The sequence below is a fragment of the Arabidopsis thaliana genome, chromosome 5 (assembly GCF_000001735.4).
Source record: "Arabidopsis thaliana chromosome 5, partial sequence".
In the NCBI taxonomy this organism is placed as follows: Eukaryota; Viridiplantae; Streptophyta; class Magnoliopsida; order Brassicales; family Brassicaceae; genus Arabidopsis; species Arabidopsis thaliana.
This window is the reverse complement of record NC_003076.8, coordinates 24,010,865-24,030,953: the sequence shown is the minus strand read 5'-3', so window position 1 is coordinate 24,030,953 and position 20,089 is coordinate 24,010,865. Positions and strand designations below refer to the sequence as shown.

At 35.0% G+C, this 20,089-nt stretch overlaps 4 protein-coding genes, 2 non-coding genes and 3 pseudogenes across 14 annotated transcripts; 6 read left to right on the top strand and 3 right to left on the bottom strand.

Annotated features, from left to right (window-relative positions):
* Nucleotides 1-181: 181 nt before the first annotated feature.
* Nucleotides 182-4,962, bottom strand: AT5G59640 (annotated as a pseudogene; the record flags this gene model as incomplete). The annotated part of the gene is made up of 1 exon: nucleotides 182-4,962.
* A 1,155-nt stretch (nucleotides 4,963-6,117) lies between these two features.
* Nucleotides 6,118-6,907, top strand: AT5G00680. The gene is made up of 2 exons (NR_144218.1): nucleotides 6,118-6,196; nucleotides 6,357-6,907. It is a non-coding gene; the product is annotated as an uncharacterized misc_RNA (transcript).
* A 121-nt stretch (nucleotides 6,908-7,028) lies between these two features.
* AT5G59630 lies at nucleotides 7,029-9,521 on the top strand (annotated as a pseudogene). The gene has a single exon.
* Nucleotides 7,190-7,600, top strand: AT5G00675. The gene is made up of 3 exons (NR_144217.1): nucleotides 7,190-7,236; nucleotides 7,327-7,394; nucleotides 7,481-7,600. It is a non-coding gene; the product is annotated as an uncharacterized misc_RNA (transcript).
* Nucleotides 9,522-10,348: 827 nt separating the features above from the next.
* On the top strand, nucleotides 10,349-12,018 carry AT5G59620 (annotated as a pseudogene; the record flags this gene model as incomplete). Its single annotated transcript has 1 exon — nucleotides 10,349-12,018.
* An 858-nt stretch (nucleotides 12,019-12,876) lies between these two features.
* Nucleotides 12,877-13,443, bottom strand: AT5G59616 (Interleukin-1 receptor-associated kinase 4 protein; the record flags this gene model as incomplete). Its single annotated transcript, NM_148153.1, has 2 exons — nucleotides 12,877-13,025; nucleotides 13,131-13,443. 2 exons carry the CDS (start codon nucleotides 13,441-13,443, stop codon nucleotides 12,877-12,879), a joined length of 462 nt encoding a protein of 153 aa, NP_680458.1.
* A 900-nt stretch (nucleotides 13,444-14,343) lies between these two features.
* Nucleotides 14,344-15,560, top strand: AT5G59613 (ATP synthase; the record flags this gene model as incomplete). Of its 2 annotated transcripts, NM_001203641.1 has the most annotated exons (3): nucleotides 14,344-14,574; nucleotides 14,746-14,788; nucleotides 15,225-15,560. In NM_001203641.1, the coding sequence occupies 3 exons, from the start codon at nucleotides 14,454-14,456 to the stop codon at nucleotides 15,226-15,228; spliced, it is 168 nt and encodes a 55-aa protein (NP_001190570.1). In that variant the 3' UTR covers nucleotides 15,229-15,560. The 2 variants fall into 2 exon arrangements, with proteins under 2 accessions (NP_001190570.1, NP_680457.1); NM_148152.2 differs by having other exon boundaries at nucleotides 14,454-14,574; nucleotides 14,746-15,480.
* A 264-nt stretch (nucleotides 15,561-15,824) lies between these two features.
* AT5G59610 (Chaperone DnaJ-domain superfamily protein) lies at nucleotides 15,825-20,054 on the bottom strand (the record flags this gene model as incomplete). 5 transcript variants are annotated; one of them, NM_001345362.1, is made up of 6 exons in its annotated part: nucleotides 15,883-16,224; nucleotides 16,376-16,470; nucleotides 16,604-16,636; nucleotides 17,018-17,183; nucleotides 17,469-17,937; nucleotides 18,049-19,885. In NM_001345362.1, the coding sequence occupies 5 exons, from the start codon at nucleotides 17,787-17,789 to the stop codon at nucleotides 16,000-16,002; spliced, it is 840 nt and encodes a 279-aa protein (NP_001330549.1). In that variant the 3' UTR covers nucleotides 15,883-15,999. The 5 variants fall into 5 exon arrangements, with proteins under 5 accessions (NP_001330548.1, NP_200769.1, NP_001330549.1 ...); NM_001345361.1 differs by having other exon boundaries at nucleotides 15,825-16,224; nucleotides 17,469-20,054; NM_001345360.1 differs by lacking the exon at nucleotides 16,604-16,636 and having other exon boundaries at nucleotides 18,049-19,914.
* On the top strand, nucleotides 17,898-19,954 carry AT5G59600 (Tetratricopeptide repeat (TPR)-like superfamily protein). Its single transcript, NM_125352.4, has one exon. It carries the CDS (start codon nucleotides 18,035-18,037, stop codon nucleotides 19,637-19,639), a length of 1,605 nt encoding a protein of 534 aa, NP_200768.1. The 5' UTR covers nucleotides 17,898-18,034; the 3' UTR covers nucleotides 19,640-19,954.
* Nucleotides 20,055-20,089: the final 35 nt, after the last annotated feature.

The window sequence follows — 20,089 nt, the reverse complement described above, 5'->3', positions numbered from 1 at the left end:
CACATTTTGACGTCTTCATCGACAAGAACAGCTTCTAATCACAAAGCAGAGGATTCACATTTATCAACAATGACTATTATCTAAAGAGAAGTGGGTCAACATGAAGAAACAAATTTCAAGACAAAGACGCCATTATCAGATATCTAAAATCATAAAGTTCAAATTTTTAAAGGATTTTCAGTTACATCATAAACTGAGAAATTACCTTCCGGCCATGAAACTGAGAGAATTTTGATTCCATCTCTTTGAGCCGGCCCAATAACTTTTGTGAGGAGGAGGACGAATGTGAGGAATCTCCGGAGATAAATCGGCCATATACGGCAGCGAAATCTCCCGTCGTGAGAAGGACGGCGATGACAATGAGACCTCTTCATCGGCGATTAGCACTGTTTGAGAACGCGATTGGCGATTTGGAGTGCTGGAGAGTAGCGTTTTAAACGCAACGGTATGTATATTTTTCAACGTTGCTATAATAACAGAAATAATTGTTATGGGCCAAACATGGGTTTTATCAGCCCATTAAACAGAAAATAATGAATTTGGAGTGCTGGAAACACGGTCGCTGGAGAGTAGCTTTTTTAAACGCAACGGTATGTATATTATTCAAGCTTACTTACAGAGTTTCTAGTTGCGTAAGATTTTGAATCGCAGCAGCCATGGTTCCAGTTAGACCACTTGAAGACAAGTTTCTGGTGACATGTCCAAAACCACATTCAAGTGTCACAACTACTAACGGATATTGAAGAGCGTCTGGTCAGAAATCGATATTCTTACGAAAAAATTACGGTCATTATTTTCGTCAGAAAATTGTGACCATTTTCATACAAAATTGTGACGTATTTATTTGGTCATAAAAACGTTACTATTTCGTTATAATATTATGACTTAATTGAATGTAACTAATGTTTGTCACTAATTATGTCAAATTTGTTACAAATTATATAGTCATAAATATAAGTACGGATTTGCGACCAAATATAGTAACTAAATTATACGATAATTGTGACTGAATTTATGTCATGTATAGTTACGAGAATTTTGTAACAACGATGACACAATTTGTCACTGTTTTAGTGACTTTTGCGTTTGGTCATAGATTGTGACATAAGTGTTACCAATTTTAATACAAAAATAAAAACTTGTGAACAAAAAATTAAATAAAAAAACTTCTTCAGTTTTGGAAACAATGTTTTTGATAATACAAAAAAAGCTGTAAAAAGTCCAAATGAAAAAAAAAATTATTCGGATTCGTCACTAGTTAATTCGATATCAGAATTTCCATCTTCAGCATCTGATCCATCTTCGGCTTCTACTACTGGATCATCAAGATCTTCTGGTTGGGCATCTAGATATGATAGTGTCTCGATTTGTAATGAATCAACTTCAACAATAGAATCATCGTTATCATGCTGCATTGCAGTGAAATCCAGATTTTTGTTATCAATACTTTCCCTCTCGGTTGTATCATAATTGCTGCTTCCCATTGTTGATCTTTTCTCGGCTGAGTCATCCGTGGATATGGAACATAACATACCTGATCTGCTTGTGAAGCCAAAACAAAAGGATCATACTCTTCATAATGCCTTTTAGCATTAATATCAATAATCCCTGACTTGTTTCTTCGTATACCTCTCCCAACTTTTGAATCATACCAATCACACTTGAAGACCACGACCTTGAGATCAACATGTCCAGGATAATGAAGCTCATAAATTTCTCTCAATATTCCATAGAAATCAGCTTCTTCATTTGAGCTAGAAGATGTTGTACCTTTGACACAAACTCCATAATTGGCATTCTTTTTGTTCTTTCCATGATCATATGTATGAAATATGTATCCACGACAAAAATACATTGGCCAACAAGTAACTTTAACCATTGGACCATGAACAATACTCAACAACCACTCTGGATATGAATTATCCTTCCAAGTATCCTCCACCTGATTCAATATAAAAAGACACATACTATATTATAAGCTATCAAGTATTTATCTCATATAAAAAAAAAATATCTTACATATTTTTTTAACCAGCTTGAATATTGCTTTTCTCTAAGCTCATTTAGATCTTTTTCACTTATCCCAGGATTAGCCGCGATCAAGCTCTCATCAAACAACCTATATATACATATATAACCATGAAAAATATTTACAATGTCTTTTACTAATTCTACAAAAAAAAACAAAATCCATACAGATGTCCAAATTATTTTGTCATACCTTTCAAATGGTCTTAATTGATCGCAGTTCCGCAAAATATATCTATGTGCGATATGGTAATCTTTATCTTGGAGCCATATCTCACTTTCTTTCCCACTGTCTCTTCCTGCCTGAGAAAATATATCTGGAACTCCATCAAACTCATGTGTATCTTCTTGATTACCACCATCATAGTGTCGATCTCCTGCTCGATTTTTTGTCTTGATGTGTCGATCAAAATAATAAGTACAAAAAGTAGAAATTTCTTCATTGATGTATTGCTCAACGATCGAACCTTCTACTTTTGCCTTATTTTTCACCTTTTTTTTTAGATGTCCCATGTATCGTTCAAAACAATACATCCATCTAAACTGCACAGGTCCTCCAAGACTAGCTTCGTGTGGCAAGTGAATTAGCAAGTGCTCCATGACATCAAAAAAAGAAGGAGGAAATATTTTCTCGAGGTTACAAAGAACCATACAAATATTTTTTTGCAACATTTCAATACCATCTTTGTGTATAGTTCTTGCGCATAGGTCCCGAAAAAATAAGCTAACACCTACACATATAAAAAATAACTGTTATATGAAGAAATGGTAAATATTCTCAAAACAATATGAACAAAAAAGTTAATGATAATTTAAAAATATTCTCATATCTATATGTTTTTTTATCTCTATGAGCTATATAATTATGATTTTTTTAAAAAAAATTAAATGCAGAAAATTACAATCATGCTCACCTTCCAATTTAAAAATTAATAGATTCACATAAATAAAAATATCGCTATCAACGGTCTTAATTAAAAACTAAAAAAAATAACATAAAAATGCAGAGAGATTAAAATAAATTAATCGAATGTTGAAACTTACTAGATAGCGCATCGTGTACAGATTTATCCATAAGCTCAGCAAAAGCTATTGGAAAGAGTCTTTGCATTAAAACATGACAATCATGACTTTTCATCCCTGTTAATTTTCTTCCTGGTAGATCAACACAGTTAGCTAAACTTGATGAATATCCATCTGAAAATTTAACATCTTTTTCGAGCCATCGTAGAAATATCTCTTTGGCATCAGGTTTTAGTCTAAACTTTGGGATTGGTGCCTTGCCCTCAGGTGTTAAGTGCAAATCTTTGCGATTACAGTTCTCTTGCAAATCAAGTCGTGATTTGATGTTATCTTTCGTTTTTCCCTGCACATTCAGTAACGTCTTGATGAAATTATCCAAAACGTTTTTTTCGATGTGCATCACATCAAGATTGTGTCGAAGTTTTAGATCTTTCCAATAAGATAGCTCCCAAAGAATGCTTTGCTTATGCCAGTTATGCGTTTTACCGTATCCTTCTAATCGTCCATGGTTTCCCCCGCAATCAACTGTTTTTGGTAAACAACAAACTTCATTATAAAGCTCCTCGCCTGTTAGTATCTCCGGTTTACTATCTTCCACAACCTTTCCTTTTTTGAAGTCTTTCTTATTCCCTCGATAGCTATGATTAACCGGTAGAAAACATCGATGACAATCAAACCAACATGTTTTTCTACCATTCTTTAACCAAAATGCACCGGTTTGATCCGAACAATAAGGACATGCCAACCGACCATGAGTTGTCCATCCAGAAAGCATACCATATGCAGGAAAGTCGCTTATTGTCCACATGAGCACAACTTTTAAGAGAAAATTCTGCTTAGTAGAAATATCATATGCTTCAACACCGTTAACCCACAAATCTTTCAGCTCTTCTATCAATGGTTGGAGAAATATATCTAAACTTCTCTTAGGATGATTTGGACCAGGAACTAGTATCGTTAGAAACATAAATTCTTGTTTCATACACATCTCAGGTGGCAGATTATACGGTGTCAATATTACAGGCCATAATGAATAATTATGTCCTGACATACCAAATGGATTAAAACCGTCTGTGCATAACCCCAAATAAACATTTCTTGGTTTAGAAGCAAAATCAGGGTGTACCTTGTGAAAATGCTTCCATGCTTCTCCATCTGATGGATGCCCCATTTCTCCATCACTCGCTAAGTGTTCTGCATGCCATCTCATATGTTTTGCAGTATTATGAGATTGATATAATCTTTTCAATCTATCGGCTATCGGCAAATAAAACATTTGGCGATATGGAATGCTCTTTTGCCCGATCTTCTGAGTAGGACGATATCTATCTTTTTTACAGAACAAACAATACTCTTCTTTTTCAGTCTCTTTCCAGAATATCATGCAATTGTCTTGACAAACATCGATCTTTTGATAAGGTAAACCCAAAGACCGCATAAGCTTCTTGATCTCATAATACGACTTTGGTGAGTTGTTACCTTCAGGCAAATATTCTTGCATAATCTGAGCAATCGAGTCCATACAATTTTGAGACAAATTATTATCCGTCTTCAAACTCATAAGTCGAGCTGCTAAGGAAAGTTTTGAAAGACCTTCTTTACATCCATCATAAATAGGTTGTTTTGCAGCATCCAAAATATCATAAAACTTTTTTGCCTCAAAATTAGGATCTTCTTCCCTCATCTGATCAAACTCTGATTCTGTACTACCAAATGCATCTGACACCATTTCCACATAAGGATCCACTGGTTCTGTGTGAGACTCAAACCTAACAGTATCTTCTTCAGAATTGTTGTTTATTAACATATTATAATCTTCCCCATGAGAAGTCCAAACCCAGTAGTTAAGCATAAAACCTTTGTTGAACAAATGTGTTGCCACGATGTGTTCTTCTTGTTGTCTTCCTCCATTTCCACACTTAATACACGGACAAAAAAGTTTTTTATTCTCCAAAAATAAAGGCTGACTTTTTGCAAACTTCAAAAAATTGTCCAATCCTTCATAAAAAGCTTGTGATACTCGATTGGTTGTAGGATCGATTCTTTCATACATCCAATGTCTTTCAGCATATATATTCCTATTTGAAGACATGAAAACCTAAAAATATAGTTGAGAAAATAAAATAAAATTTCTGGATGGAAGACGTAATTCAATATGACACAACAAATCAATTCACGTTACTACTCCGGTTAACCAATTAAACCAACGTTTTCTAATAAACCAATAATTGACCAAGCTATCATCTCCTTCACAACAAACAAGACCATTCACTTATACGTGACAAACAAAACCAACAATAGTCTCGGTTTAACGATTCTTATCTATTTAGGAATTATAAAGGAATTATTAGACTATTATACGACAATTATACGACAATTCTTATACGAAAACTTTTATAAAACTTTTATACGCAAACAATGATATTAGTACCTGCAACTAAATAGATAAAAATAAAACCGAGAGAAATACAATCAACAATAGTCTCGGTTTAACGATTCTTATACGTGACAGACAATTCCTTTATAATCAAGTTTTCGTATAATAGTCTAAGAATCTGTTGATTTAATTTGGTTTGTGCTTGGTTTATGTTAGGGTTTTATTTTCATATCAACCTAAATCATTAACAAACATGAGACATGGGTTTGTTGGAATACCTTTCTCTCCAACTTTGACGGATTGGACTGATGGAGCGAACAACGAATACGTTTCAAACGGCGAGACGGGATGGACACAACAAGGGCCAACGTGGAGTTTATTAAAGTCAACCTATAGAAGAAAAATAAAAACAGATCAATGATAATCGAATAAAGAAACAATAAACCAAATAAAAACAGAAGATGCTATTATTGAAAGAAGGCTACGTCTATATCTTCGACGCCGACTATAACTTGTTCAATTTTGAGAATATGTGGGGATGCTAAATCCTATTTATAGTTTTATTAGTATCCACAAATTTTATTTGACTAAATCCTTGTTAAATTTCTTTTCCTAAATTTAAGCAATATCTATTGAACTGACGAAAAAAAAGAATATCTATTTAACTAAACAAAATTCAAAACTCTTTTGATCTCTCACTTCCATTTGCTGATTTATTTTGGAATTCCTCTCATTCCTCTCACTCCTCTCTACAAACTCCGAAAACATGTAAGTTGTTATTAATTTTTCTTTTGAATATATGTTTATGTTAGATTAAGTTGTTAGGTTTTGGGGTTTAATTTGGAATATATCTCTTGGCTTATGTGGTTTTGAGAAGGTGTATCATGTTTTGTTTTGATATTAATTTTTGATCATTTCATGTTTATAGAAAAAATGAAACAAGAAACGATTCAATTGGAAAATGTTCAGAAGGTGGAAGAAGCAGAGGTTGTTCAAGAAACGGAGAAAAGAAAAAAAGTTCATCATGGATTTGATCTAAACAAAACGTTTTATTATGAAGATGGAGGAGAGTTTCACCCTGGAGATGGATTTGTTCAAGAAACGGAAAAAGACAAAAACGTTCAACCTAAATTCGATTCAAATGGATTTACAGTTTTTGCAGATGGAGAGCTAGACCCAAATAAAGAAATTCAAAAAACCATAATAGATATGTATAAAATTTATTGGCCACACGTCTATGGAGAATTTCACCCAAAAAAGTAATAAATAGGTTTGCTTAATTAGTTTTTGTTTATTAATTTCATGCTGAATAAGTTTTTCTAGATTGCATGAAATAGAAAAACAAGTTTTTATTGTGATTTAATAATCATATCAATATTCAGGTTTTATTGTAGTCGAACTACGCCTAAGTGTATGCTGGTCCGGGGAGCTATTACCATAGTTATTATAGCCATAAAACCTTCCACTCGTCTAATATTTAATAAGAAAGCAAAACAAATTCTCGATAAATTATTCATCAAAATTTACATAATAAATGTGTATTTGTTTTTAGAACTTATAAATGGATATAACAACTATAGTAGATTCATTATAGTTACCGATGGAACATCATGTAGGTGAAAGAACGGAGAAGAACAGTAAGGACAATGATATTGTGATTGACGACAACATGGACAACCACAATATCAGTCTTTTTTTCTCTGAATAAAATGAAACTAATAATGTAGTAGACAAATAATTCTATTTTATAATATGTGTGATTAGGAGTGATTTTGGGAGATAGTTGGATATCCCCTGAAGATTTTGTGGTGAGTTTCATCATTTTTTTAAAACATGTTACTCTTATTTATTTATGATTAAATTCTATTCATATGATTTTTATTGATTAATTGTTACAGTTTTCATGGGGACCTCTTCTCAAGCATGTCTCTAGGCTTGATGACAATGGCTTGGATAGCTCTAATAGGTCTTTATCTTAATACAAAATCAATTTTTCTAATACGTAATTAATTTACCTCTCTAATCTATATAGTTTACTTTTTTTTGGAGCAGCTTAGCAGAGAAGATTAAAAGACAAATTAAAAATGGTGAATACGTTGGAGCGACGCAAACATGGATGGACCTCGAAAACTTGATTAGTTCCAAATCCAATTTCGTCGTAAATTATTTCTCCTCTTATTTTTAAATTCATTAGTATGTACAATTATAAAGATTTGATGATAAAGTGAGTATTTACTATAGGTTACAGGGTAAAAAAAAAATAAAGAATCAGCCATTCGTGATACAACAATTTGAATATATGTTAAGTCATTAGAAAATATGTTTGAAATTTTTGATTGAATGTTTTTAATTCACATTTTAAAAACAAAAGAAAGTTTATTAAATATTTATTAACAAACTATATATTAAAAACACACATCTTATCTCAAAATTGGCTCTAATACACCTTAAATTTACTTAAACAAAAATAATGGTTTAGAAAAAAGAAGTAAAAATTCTAAATTACAAAATCTATGGGCTCACCGGAGGAAGCGGTGGAAGTAGCGGTGGTGGAGGAGGAGGAGGAGGAGGAGGAGGAGGAGGAGGAGGAGGAGGAGGAGGAGGAGGAGGAGGAGGAGGAGGAGGAGGAGGAGGAGGAGGAGGAGGAGGAGGAGGAGGAGGAGGAGGAGGAGGAGGAGGAGGAGGAGGAGGAAAGGTGAGATGCTAAGCTCGAAGCCTAACTTAGAACAGAAATGGAATTCGATGAGAAGAGAATAAGGTAAGAGAAGGAAGAAAGTTAGAGTAGGAGAATAATATGATTTTCAAAAGATAAGGAAACCCTAAAGTTTGGGATCCATTTAAATACAACTGAGTTTAATAAACGACATCGTTTAACACAATTGTACAATTGAAACAGAGGCTTCTCGACACTTCTTCTTTATTTATTCTTTTTATTTTTTTTTTGTTCAAAGTCTCTACACTTCTTCTTTTCTTCACTTCTAGCCACTTTTCACCCATGTTTCTTCTCCCATTTACGAGCCCTCCTTCCACTGGTTCTCATCTTCTTCTTCATGAAAGCTAAGGGTATCTTCAACCTATCAGAGTCGAATTGGTTTATCTCGGATCCGTTCAGCTCCAGCTACTTGGATTGAAACCCTACTCGAAGAAGATGAAGAAGAAGGTTTAAAACCTAACCTTTGTTTAACATAGCTTCTTAGAGTGATAAGGAGTCGTGACTCGTTCGAGTTCCCAATTTCTGTTGATTGTACGATTATAGTTTAATTGGGTGTTTGAATTGGGTTTTGAATTCACGATTATAGTTTAATTGGATAGATTGAGTGTTGTCTCTGATAGTTGGTGAATGGTACTGAACAAGTAGCTATTAAGATACTCTCCCATTCTTCATCTCAAGGATATAAACAATTCAAAGCTGAGGTAAATTCACACTTTCATCATTATCTAATTGAAACAAAAGCATCAATGATTCAAATATTTTGAAGGATATATATCTATAACTTCTGATTTCTGGCTGGGTATTTAGGTAGAACTTCTTCTTAGAGTTCATCACAAGAATTTGGTAGGCCTTTGTTGGATACTGTGACGAAGGAGAGAACTTGGCTCTTATATATGAATACATGTCCAATGGAGATTTAAAAGAACACATGTCAGGTAAGACAATAATGACTAACTGTATTTTATCAGTTCTATAGTGCGAATATAAGACTTTAGCATTTATCTCAAAGTGTTCTTTTTAAACACAGGAACACGAAACCACTTCATTTTAAATTGGGGAACTAGAATAAAAATAGACATAGATTTTTGTAATGATGGAAATGCTATTCTTCGTGAGCTGGATTTTCATTTGTCTCTTACTTTTGTATGCTTATCGTTTATATTTGGTTTAATATTCTCTCTTCTCTTCAAAGCTACAGGCAGAAATTCGGCTGTTGCACACAAGTCAGGATCTCTAAGTACTCCAGCAACTTCTACTGGACAAGCAGGGGATAATAAGTCTTTAGTAGTGCATGGTGTCGTTCCACGAGATAGTGATATTGGGAAAGACTCTTCTGATTCAGGAAAGGAATCCATCACTTTCTCAAAAAGTTTGTGCTAGATGATTTGCAGTACCAATTCTGTTTCTATCTCATTCTTGTTTTGTCATTAAGCTTTTCTCTGTTCATTTTGTTAGGTGAGAAGAACGTGAATAAGTGATCGGATTAGGAGGCTGCAAGAGCTTGTTCCTAACATGGATAAGGTACATTTCTTTTACAATGCAGATTGGTTTAAAGTTTTTCTTGGAAGTAAAAATATTAGAATTAGGAAAGTATTTAGAAATTCTTAGTTAATTCTGCGAAAAATATGCAAATAAGTATAGTAAATATTTCTACGAGAATATTCTAGATCCTTTGGAAAATAATTACACCATTAGCGCCTTAAACTTTCCCAAAAATACCTAAAATTTTCATTAACCGCTTAAATTTTGCCAAAATTTTCCCCACTCAATAAGAATCCCTAAATCTGCGTCAAAACTATGTAACCATCTCCCTCTATCTCTCAGAATCGTTCTCTACGCTACTTCCTTTTTTTTAGAGAGATTGGTTTGTCTTTTACTTCAGAGATCTCATTGAAAGGTATTTTTACATAACTCTGGATTTTTAGAAGCTAATCTAGATGTTAAACTGCAAATCTTTGTTCTCCTACTGTCTTTCAAATCTCCATGTCTCTAGTTTTGTATTTTTTTAAAAATTATTCATGTTAGTCGTTGTAAATAAATTTCTGGGTTTTGCTAATAGTTCTCAACTTGGATTACTATTTCTGAATATAGATAAGAAATGATGAAATCTCTAGGTTTTTTATTATTTGATATGAGCTTTCTAAGTTTTCGCTTTGTAGAATTCAAGATTGATAACTTCTGAATTTACATGTGTTTGTAGTGTACTTATGGATGAGCCATATGTGGACCGTTCAAGTTTACCTTTGCTGCATCCTTCTCGTTTGAATGGAGCTAAATGGTATGGATTTTTCCCTATATTTCTTTGATTATTTTCACTGAATCTTAAACTCATTAACTAATTAATTTCAATGAAACAGGTTTAAACACCACACTCAAGTATCAACTGCTGTAAGAAAGGTCATTCAAAGTTGTTTTAAGGGACCATGGTGTTCTTGGAAAAGAGTGCCACCCTTCTACAAACGATCATGGTTTTCTCTGTTTAAGGTATTCTTTGTGCTCTATTTCATCAGATTATTTTCGTAAGTGATTTCAATGTTACTCATCATGTGTGATATACTTTGTTTTTCAGAAAAGATTTAACTGGGATGATTCCATCAACTATCAAGTTGAAAAAGAGTTTAATAAGCTTGCTGCTTATCGCCTCAAAGGAATGATAAGCCATGCAAAAAGTGGAGGAGAAAAACCAGATTGGATATTGTCTGACTACTGGACCATTATGCAAAGGTATTGGGCAACTGAAAAAGTGAAAGCAACTAGTGAGAAGGCTCGTGCTTCTCGAATGTCTGATCGCAACGGTTTAGGCCCACATTCCCATCGAGCGGGTTCACGCTCCTTTCTCAGAGTTAAAGATGTTTTGGTAGTTATATATTTCCTTTCTTGTTAATTTCTAATCGTGATAATTTTTCTGCTGTTTCACTTTGGCTTATTGTTTCTTTTACAGGAAGCAAACAATGAAGACTACTCTTTTATTGCTGTGATGAAGAAAACACATCAGAAACCTGATGGCTCGTACGTTGATCAACGAGCGCGGTTGGTTGCAGACACTTATGAAAAGCATGTACAAGAACGCTTGGGTCAACTTGAATCTGCTGGGGAAGAGAATCTGAGAGCTGAAACTCTTGACAACCATGAGAAAAATGAAATTTATATCAAGGTAATAATTCTAAACATTAGGCTGGTTTTACACTCACTTTAGGCTTGTTAGTCTATAGTTTTACATTCACTTTAGCCTTGTTAGTCTCTGGTTTTACATTTATTTGTTCTTGTGATATGTGTAGATAAAACTATCGTTTTATAAAACTTGTTAGATGTTTAGTGTTGTTTGCTTCAGGTTTAGTGTTGACGTGTTTTGTGCTTGCTTCTCAACGGCCCTAACTTTTATCATTTTATAAAGCGTGTTTTTTTTACTTCTCAACAAGTACGTTCCTTTTCATTAGTCCGGTTTAGAATTGGTTATCAAATTTGGTTCCTAAAAGATATCCAAGTTCACATCCAAAAAAAAATATGTGCATATCGTTTTATCATTTGTTCTACAAGCCTTGTTAGATGATATCGTTTTATCATTTGTTCTACAAGCCTTGTTAGATGACTTGTAGTGTTTTCTGTTTTTGCTAATATATTTAGTCTTTCATTCTAGGCTGCTGGATCATCTAAACATGGCCATATATTTGGACTTGGAGCACTAATGGAGACTCTACCATCTGTTGGTGCTTCTTCAAGTGCACCACAAGCTTCAGAAGAAGTAGAGACGATAACGCATCGGCTACAAGAGATGGAAACTGATCTTAAAAAGAGCCTTGAAGAGAATCTGCAAATTCAGAAAAGACTTGAAGCTATGGAAAAACTTGTTGAGACTTTTGCAAGTCAAAATGTCTAGATCCAAACCCACCACCAAGAACGTCCACTTAATCTATCTTATGTATGGTTCCTTTTAGCCTAAGTATTGTTTAGTTTGTATTTGCTTTAAGTTGTGTTTCTAGTTTGACTTTATTTGGATGTTATTTGTTTGTTTGGATGTTATGGTTTGTTTTATTTGCATTAACCTAAGTATTGTATTTTGTTTATTTGGATATTGTTTTATGATTTCTATAAATTATGGTTTCTATTAGTCAATTTGTTTATCGGATGTTGTTTAATAATTTCTATAAAATATGTTCGTTATAATTTTATAAAGAGAATGACTGCAATTAGTAAAAGCAAAAAAAGGTAATCATACGTTTGTGACCAAACGTCCATGTGTTGTTCATGAAACTAGTTTTGTAACAAATTGATACGAGTTTAGTAAGAAAAAATGTCACAACATAAAATCAATTTGTGACGTTTGTGTGACTATAATCGAGTCACTAATTGTGACGGATTTGTGATTGTATTTTGGTCGTAAAATGTAACGGGCCAGTGACTTAAATATGGTAATAATCTGTGACAAGTATGTTACGATTTTATTGTCACTAGTTGTGGCATAGTTGTGACAGTATCGTTCGTCACGAATTGTATCCGTTTTTGCGACTATAATAACGTCGTCACAATCAGTGACAAATTGTTACTGTTGTTAATCGTCACATTCGTTTGTGACCTTTTTGAGACATACATAGATTTGTGACGATTTTATTGTGACATTTTAAAATTTGTTTCAGTTTCGACACAAAAAAATTATTGTGACCGAATATCTTTTTATTGTAACTATAATAATCGTATCAATATTCAGTTTTTATTGTAGTGGGGGTGATCTTATGACTTACAAAGAAGTGATTCTTGGTCGTGTAGACATATCAGTGTCACTGCAGTTTAATCCCTCCCACATAAACTGCCGAGGGACACATGGATCTCCTTGCCAGCTATTTCTACTAATTTCATAGGTGGTTTTGATGTTTTGGACAGCAACCACTGACATAACATGTTTTAGTTTATGATACTTGAGTTAACACAGAAATAATTTGACTACCTTTCTAAACATAAAACAATAGTATAGACCTTATATGCATAACATACCGTCGTTTTCATTTGTTTCGATCTGCGGAAACTGGATAACTGTGTAGACCTCAAAAGCGTTAAGCAAAGGTGGAAGAGTTGATCTGTTGGTTCTTCTCAGCTGAAAACTGCATTTTCCTCCTTCACAAGTACTTGGTGACTGGCTAAAGATAGTATAAATAGTGAATTTTGGAGGTATTAAAGGGTCGGCGATGACTTGTCTATTCCAAAACATGTTAAATTCCCTTGTATCGTTGGTCTGCAACTCTTGGATCTCAGCAAAATGTCCATACAAGTAATATTGGTTATTGACATTACTCGAACTCCATTCCATCGTCAATGGTGCAGTTGAATTAGTAGATATTGCAGCAGTTTTGAGTGCTTCTTTTGGTGGAAAATATTTGTTTGAATTGCTCACTTCCAGGGTGGTGGAAATGTGGGTCCATTCATTCCTTGAAAACGTAGTCCATACACGATCATAGACATCATTCCGGTACCTTGTGACACAAACAACAGCGCATGTATGAAATAAACATAAACGGACATGTAAGGCAAATAAAAGCTCTGGTTACATGAGAAGAGGTCTTTAGTGTGCAAATATAAAAATGGTATATGACTGAAACAAATGAGTAAATGTATTTTCTATCGAAAAACACAAGAAGACTAGGAAAATAATCTCCGGACATCACAATCAAGAACTTGAATAGCCTAACATTATCCTAAGAAACATATGTAAATTTCTTGGTCAGACGATATAGGCAACTTGGTTTTTGAAAGACCAGTTCAATTGATCTCAACTGTTATATAGTTTATCATTCTATAGCTAATACAATAAGAATGTTCATAGAGAGAGAGCAATACACACGGATTTGAATTTGTAGTGGTCTCTAACTTGAATTGGTCCATTTTTCCATGTTTTCTCTAATGAAACAAGCTTTGACAATTTCCTTTCACAATAATAGCTTCGAACCAAGAAATTATAGACAGATCAATCTTGAAGCTAATTCAAAGAGCAGCACCGTGGTAAAACGTACAAATAGAAGTGGATTAACATGAGAAAAAACAATTCCAGAGTGCTTGAAACGCAGTCGCGGGAAATTCGCGTTTTAAACGCAACGGTCATTAGTGGCCTTTTACAAATTAACTAGAAGACTTATTGGGCCTTTATTGAGTTTTGGATAGCCCATTAAATATCCAGAAAGAATTCGGATCCAGTAACTATTACCTATCCATCAGTGTTTTGTTGTCACTTTCATCTGTCTCTACGCGAAGCAGTCTCCGACTCATCCAGATACCAAAGTTTAGAGAGAAGACCAAAGAGAACAAAAAGAGAAAAAGAGAAAGATGAGGTTGTTCGATCCATGGCCAGTGTTCTTCAAGAGAGAATGGAAACGTTGTTGGCCGTTTCTCACCGGATTCGCCGTTACCGGCGTTCTCATCACCAAGCTCACCGCTGGACTCACTGGTAAGTCTCTTCAGATCTGACCAATCGTCATCGGAAATGAAAGAGCTAATCCTCAATTGATCCGTATTTGTGGAATCGGATCGGATATATTGATGTATTGTGTCTCAGTATTGATTGTTGGATCGCTGGTTGTGAAACCCTAATTAGTAAATGTATTGACTCATTTTGCAGAGGAAGACGCCAAGAACTCCAAGTTTGTCCAACAACACAGGCGGTAATGTCTTTCTCTTTCGATCATATCAATGTTAAATTTCGATTTGGAAGCTGAATTCAAATCTGTATGTGATTTCTCTGCATCTGTTAATTGAATCTTATTAAGTCACCTACTTCATTCAGATGGCTTAGAATTTTATTGTAATTCATGATTTTGATATCTGGTTTTCTCCAATAGCCTGTACAAAATCTCAATGTGTAATGTTTGATTTGTCTTGCATCTGTTTCTTGAGCCAGTTTGGTTCTGTATATATTTTGTAATGCTTGATGCATTGTGAGCCATACATGAGTTTCCAACATCATTCAGATTAACTAAGTGTGTTTGATCAGACTCTTGTAATAACAAGATTTGAATCCTTGATAGATTTAGGATTTCACAGGATTCCAACACACTTACCATTCTCTATGTTTGTTCATGTTCTGTTGTGAAATCTCAGGTGATCTACTGACGTGAGTTGTCGAAGCTGAGAAGCCGAAGCGTTCTTATGGAAACTACTGAGAGTGCTTCAGCTTTCAAACCTGTTCTAATAACATGAAAGAGAGGATTATAGACACTATCAATCTCTCGTTTCCTTTTCTCTGTGTTTTCACAACTCTTGAACAGTGCAAATTCTACTCTGTTTATCCAATTTTTTTCCTTTGCAATGAATTTCTTCTTCTCTTTTTGTTCCCCAATAAGAATATATGGTTAAGTATATAGCCTCCACTTGCTGATCAAACATCCATTGTTGGTTAAAATATGCAAAATTACTAAATATAAATCTTTGATGCAAAAAAAAATAGAATAACTATCAAGAAACTATTGTTTAAATATAATTTAAGTATGACACTCTTTAGCAAAATGAAAATAAGAAAACTTGAATATAATGTTCAGCAATAGCAGAGACGAAGTTGATTATATAATCCATCACCATTACTCATTAAAACATGCACAAGTAAAGGAACAAGCTTGAGTTTTTCTTTCTCTGAGATTTGAGTAAAAGAGTGTTGTTGACGGGAACTGTATTTATAGATACAGGGTTACAGTATGTCGGTTTTCCTATTCCTTAGGTAAACGTGAAAAGCTCTTATATCTAGAAATATATTGAATTTATCTATATAACTTAATTAACCATAATTGAGAATAAGATTAATTTCTCACCACATGTACAAAATAATTATTTCATGAGTATTAAACCAACTAAGAAAAACATTTTAATATAACTTATGGGATTATTGCAAGCCAAGATCTTTCTTCAATTGAGCAAGAGTTGCTTCGATCTCATCAATATTGTCTTCTATACTATTCTTTGTGCTACTATTATTCTTCCCGGAAGATTTCTCTGTTGAGCCTTCTTCAAAATCAAATCTTTCTCCGTTTTTGCTTGATCCTTCATTGTCTTCGTCGCTAATGTTAAGTTCTTTCTCAAGAAACTCCACAAATTCTTCTCCAATTTCCTGAGAGATAAGAAAAAGAAATATGAGAATCAAAAGGAGCCTAGATTGGTTTTAGTCTATATTCATCAGAACCAATCTTCGTGGAAAAAGTTCATATTTGACACACATTGAGGACTCCAGGTTATCAGTAGTTTGATATTATTGGACTTACCGATAGTTCTTCCCAAAGACTTTTCGGTTTTCCTTGTGAGGACGCACTAGCTTCCCAGTTTTTATACTCTTCTTGAAGATCTTTGAAGAAATCCCCTGCCAATAGACCACAGAAAGTGAGCCTCTAAACAAACAATTAACTACAACTACACAATGTGCTGTGCATAAAATCTCTAGACGTGCAAAAAACAAAGACATAAAGATAATAAAATTCACAGATTGGCTCTACCGACTGTTATTTGGACATCCCTCACGAATTCACCTGCATAATAAAGTGTGCTGTGCATAAGATCACACTGACCTCAATTAACCTAAGTGCCCCAAAAGAACACAACACATAAGAGAGAATACCGCACCACACTTCTAACCACAGTCATTAAATGGAGCCTAGCATTCACAATATGTCAATAAGTTGTCAAACTCTGTGAACATTTTCACTAACCCTATTTAACATTGGTGTTCAAAACCCTTTAACAATGCTTCTACACTGTGCTCATACAAAAATTCTCTTCCCTAATTATGTCAAGCCATAGTTTAACATTAAACTTCAAAGAAACAGTTCCTATTTTACACAATAGGATCCTCAAATGACCACATATCAATTTCAACCAATATATGGTGCTTTAAGGGGTTAGGGTTTTACCAAGTCCATAGAAATCTTCCTCGACTTGACTGTTGCCTTTTCGACTTGTTTGACCCGTCGAAGAACCAGTCGCACGACTATCTGAACCGTACTTACGCCGTGAGTCAGAGTTTATCAGAGTAGTGTATGCATGCTTTATTTTCAAAAACTTCTCTTGCGCATTTGCCTATACACCAAAAACAGCCAGGGGATGAATCATGAATTAAACTTTCTTCCACAGGGATAGAGACTAAGTAAACCAAGTCCATCAGTAGGTCTACAGAGATACACATACATATGAAAGCAACATACAAAGTCTCAATTCCGTGAATTAGTAAAGACAAACATGTAAGCATTAAAGCATCCATACATAGTTCCAATTCCATGAGTTAGACACAAACAAACCTATAATCAACCATACAAAGCTCCAATTCCTTAAACTCCAATGAAATAGAAACCATAAAAAAAGTACCTCTTTATTGACATCTGGGTGATATTTCAGAGCAAGTTTACGATAAGCTCTTTTTATATCTTGAGGAGTCGCTGATGGAGACACACCAAGAATCTCGTAAGGAGAGGATCTAGCTCTGGTTACGAAGATTCGATTTCTCCGTCTTTGTATACTACTCCGTCGTTTATATAACGAAGCGAGACCAATGTCTCCACCATAGCAGCAACTTGTTACAGGAAAACCCAGAAAATTTATCCGATAAAGGAACGAAATTGGAGGAAGATGATGCGAAAGGAAGAAACTTTGTGGTGTTGGAGACAGAATCGAAGATGTTGCATACATAATTTGCTCTGCTTCATTGGATTGAATTCCCCCTTTTTGGACAATCGAATCCGGTTTTTGTTTAACCGCTCCTTCGATTTCCGGTTCAGTATTAACCGTACCGTTTAATCTGGTATAATCGCTAACTCTGTTCTTCCTTGTTCGTTCTCTGTCAGATAAAATTGGGAGCTTTTATTACTTCCGTCACTGAAATCTACCATCAGTAATGCGGGTTTTGATAAAGTTTGAAGCTTTGATTCTTATCCATGAAGAAACTTACCATCGTTCCTAGTTCTTTTCGGTTATTATCAATCGGTTCTTATGTTGAACTCATCGAAGCCAACGGTCGAGATCGACTGTTTTGTAGAGGAAGAGTGCTTCATGCTCATTTAGTGACATCTGGTATTGCTCGCTTGACGAGAATTGCAGCTAAGCTTGTAACTTTTTATGTTGAATGTGGGAAAGTTCTAGATGCGAGGAAGGTGTTCGATGAAATGCCCAAGAGAGATATTAGTGGATGTGTTGTCATGATTGGGGCTTGTGCTCGAAATGGGTATTACCAGGAGTCTTTGGATTTCTTCAGAGAAATGTACAAAGACGGTTTAAAACTTGATGCTTTCATTGTTCCTAGTCTTCTTAAAGCCAGTCGCAATCTGCTTGATAGAGAATTCGGGAAGATGATACATTGTCTTGTGCTGAAGTTTTCGTATGAGTCTGATGCTTTTATAGTTAGCTCGCTTATTGATATGTACTCGAAGTTTGGGGAGGTGGGGAATGCGAGGAAGGTGTTCAGTGATTTGGGTGAACAGGATTTGGTCGTGTTCAATGCTATGATCTCTGGTTATGCTAATAATAGCCAAGCAGATGAAGCATTGAACTTGGTGAAAGATATGAAACTACTGGGAATAAAACCTGATGTTATCACTTGGAATGCTCTAATTTCAGGGTTCTCGCATATGAGAAATGAAGAAAAAGTATCTGAGATTCTTGAGTTGATGTGTTTGGATGGTTACAAGCCCGACGTTGTGTCCTGGACTTCTATTATATCAGGCCTTGTACATAATTTTCAGAATGAGAAAGCTTTTGATGCTTTTAAACAGATGTTAACTCATGGGTTGTATCCAAACTCTGCTACGATCATAACTCTATTGCCTGCTTGTACCACACTTGCATATATGAAGCACGGGAAGGAGATTCACGGTTACTCGGTAGTCACTGGACTAGAAGATCACGGGTTTGTTAGAAGTGCTTTGCTTGACATGTACGGCAAATGTGGCTTCATATCAGAAGCAATGATCTTGTTTCGCAAGACGCCAAAGAAGACAACAGTTACTTTCAACTCGATGATCTTCTGTTATGCGAATCACGGGCTCGCAGACAAAGCAGTTGAGCTATTTGATCAGATGGAAGCCACGGGAGAGAAACTCGACCACTTAACATTCACGGCCATCCTCACAGCCTGCAGCCACGCAGGGTTAACTGATCTTGGACAAAATTTGTTCCTTTTGATGCAAAACAAGTACAGGATCGTGCCGAGATTGGAGCATTATGCTTGTATGGTGGATCTTCTCGGCCGAGCAGGGAAGCTTGTTGAGGCCTATGAGATGATCAAGGCTATGCGAATGGAGCCGGATTTGTTTGTGTGGGGTGCTTTGTTAGCTGCGTGTAGGAATCACGGGAACATGGAGCTTGCAAGGATTGCAGCAAAGCACTTAGCAGAGCTCGAACCTGAGAACTCAGGGAATGGTTTGCTTCTGACCAGTTTATATGCCAATGCTGGTAGTTGGGAAAGTGTTGTAAGAATGAAGAAGATGATAAAGAAGAAGAGGTTTAGAAGGTTTCTAGGCAGCAGCTGGGTAGAAACTGTTTGATCCTAAGACTCATTCTGGTTTTGATCATCAAAACCGACTTAGATTTTGAAAAAAAAGATGAATCGGTCACATGCGCCTCGAGGTCAAGTGTCACCAAGCAGCTAAACTGATTCCAATAAGGCCAGTTTGGTTTCTGTTTGGATTGTTACAAGCCTGACGCTGGGTCCTGGACTTATATTAAATTAAGTACATAATTTGAAGCTTGTTGAGGCCTGTGAGGCTATGCAAATGAAATCGGACTTGTTTGATCAAGTAGTGGTTTCTATTTTATTTGGATATGGAAATCTATGTTAAAAAAAGAAAACAATATTAGTATTAACTAAAAATAGAAAGAAAGCTAAAAGAAAAAAGGAAAGGATGAGAATGAGATAGACATGATTAGAAAATGACAAAAGGAAGCCTTTATATGGGCAAGTCACGGCATTTGTCATTTCCCGAAGCTAATCTTCT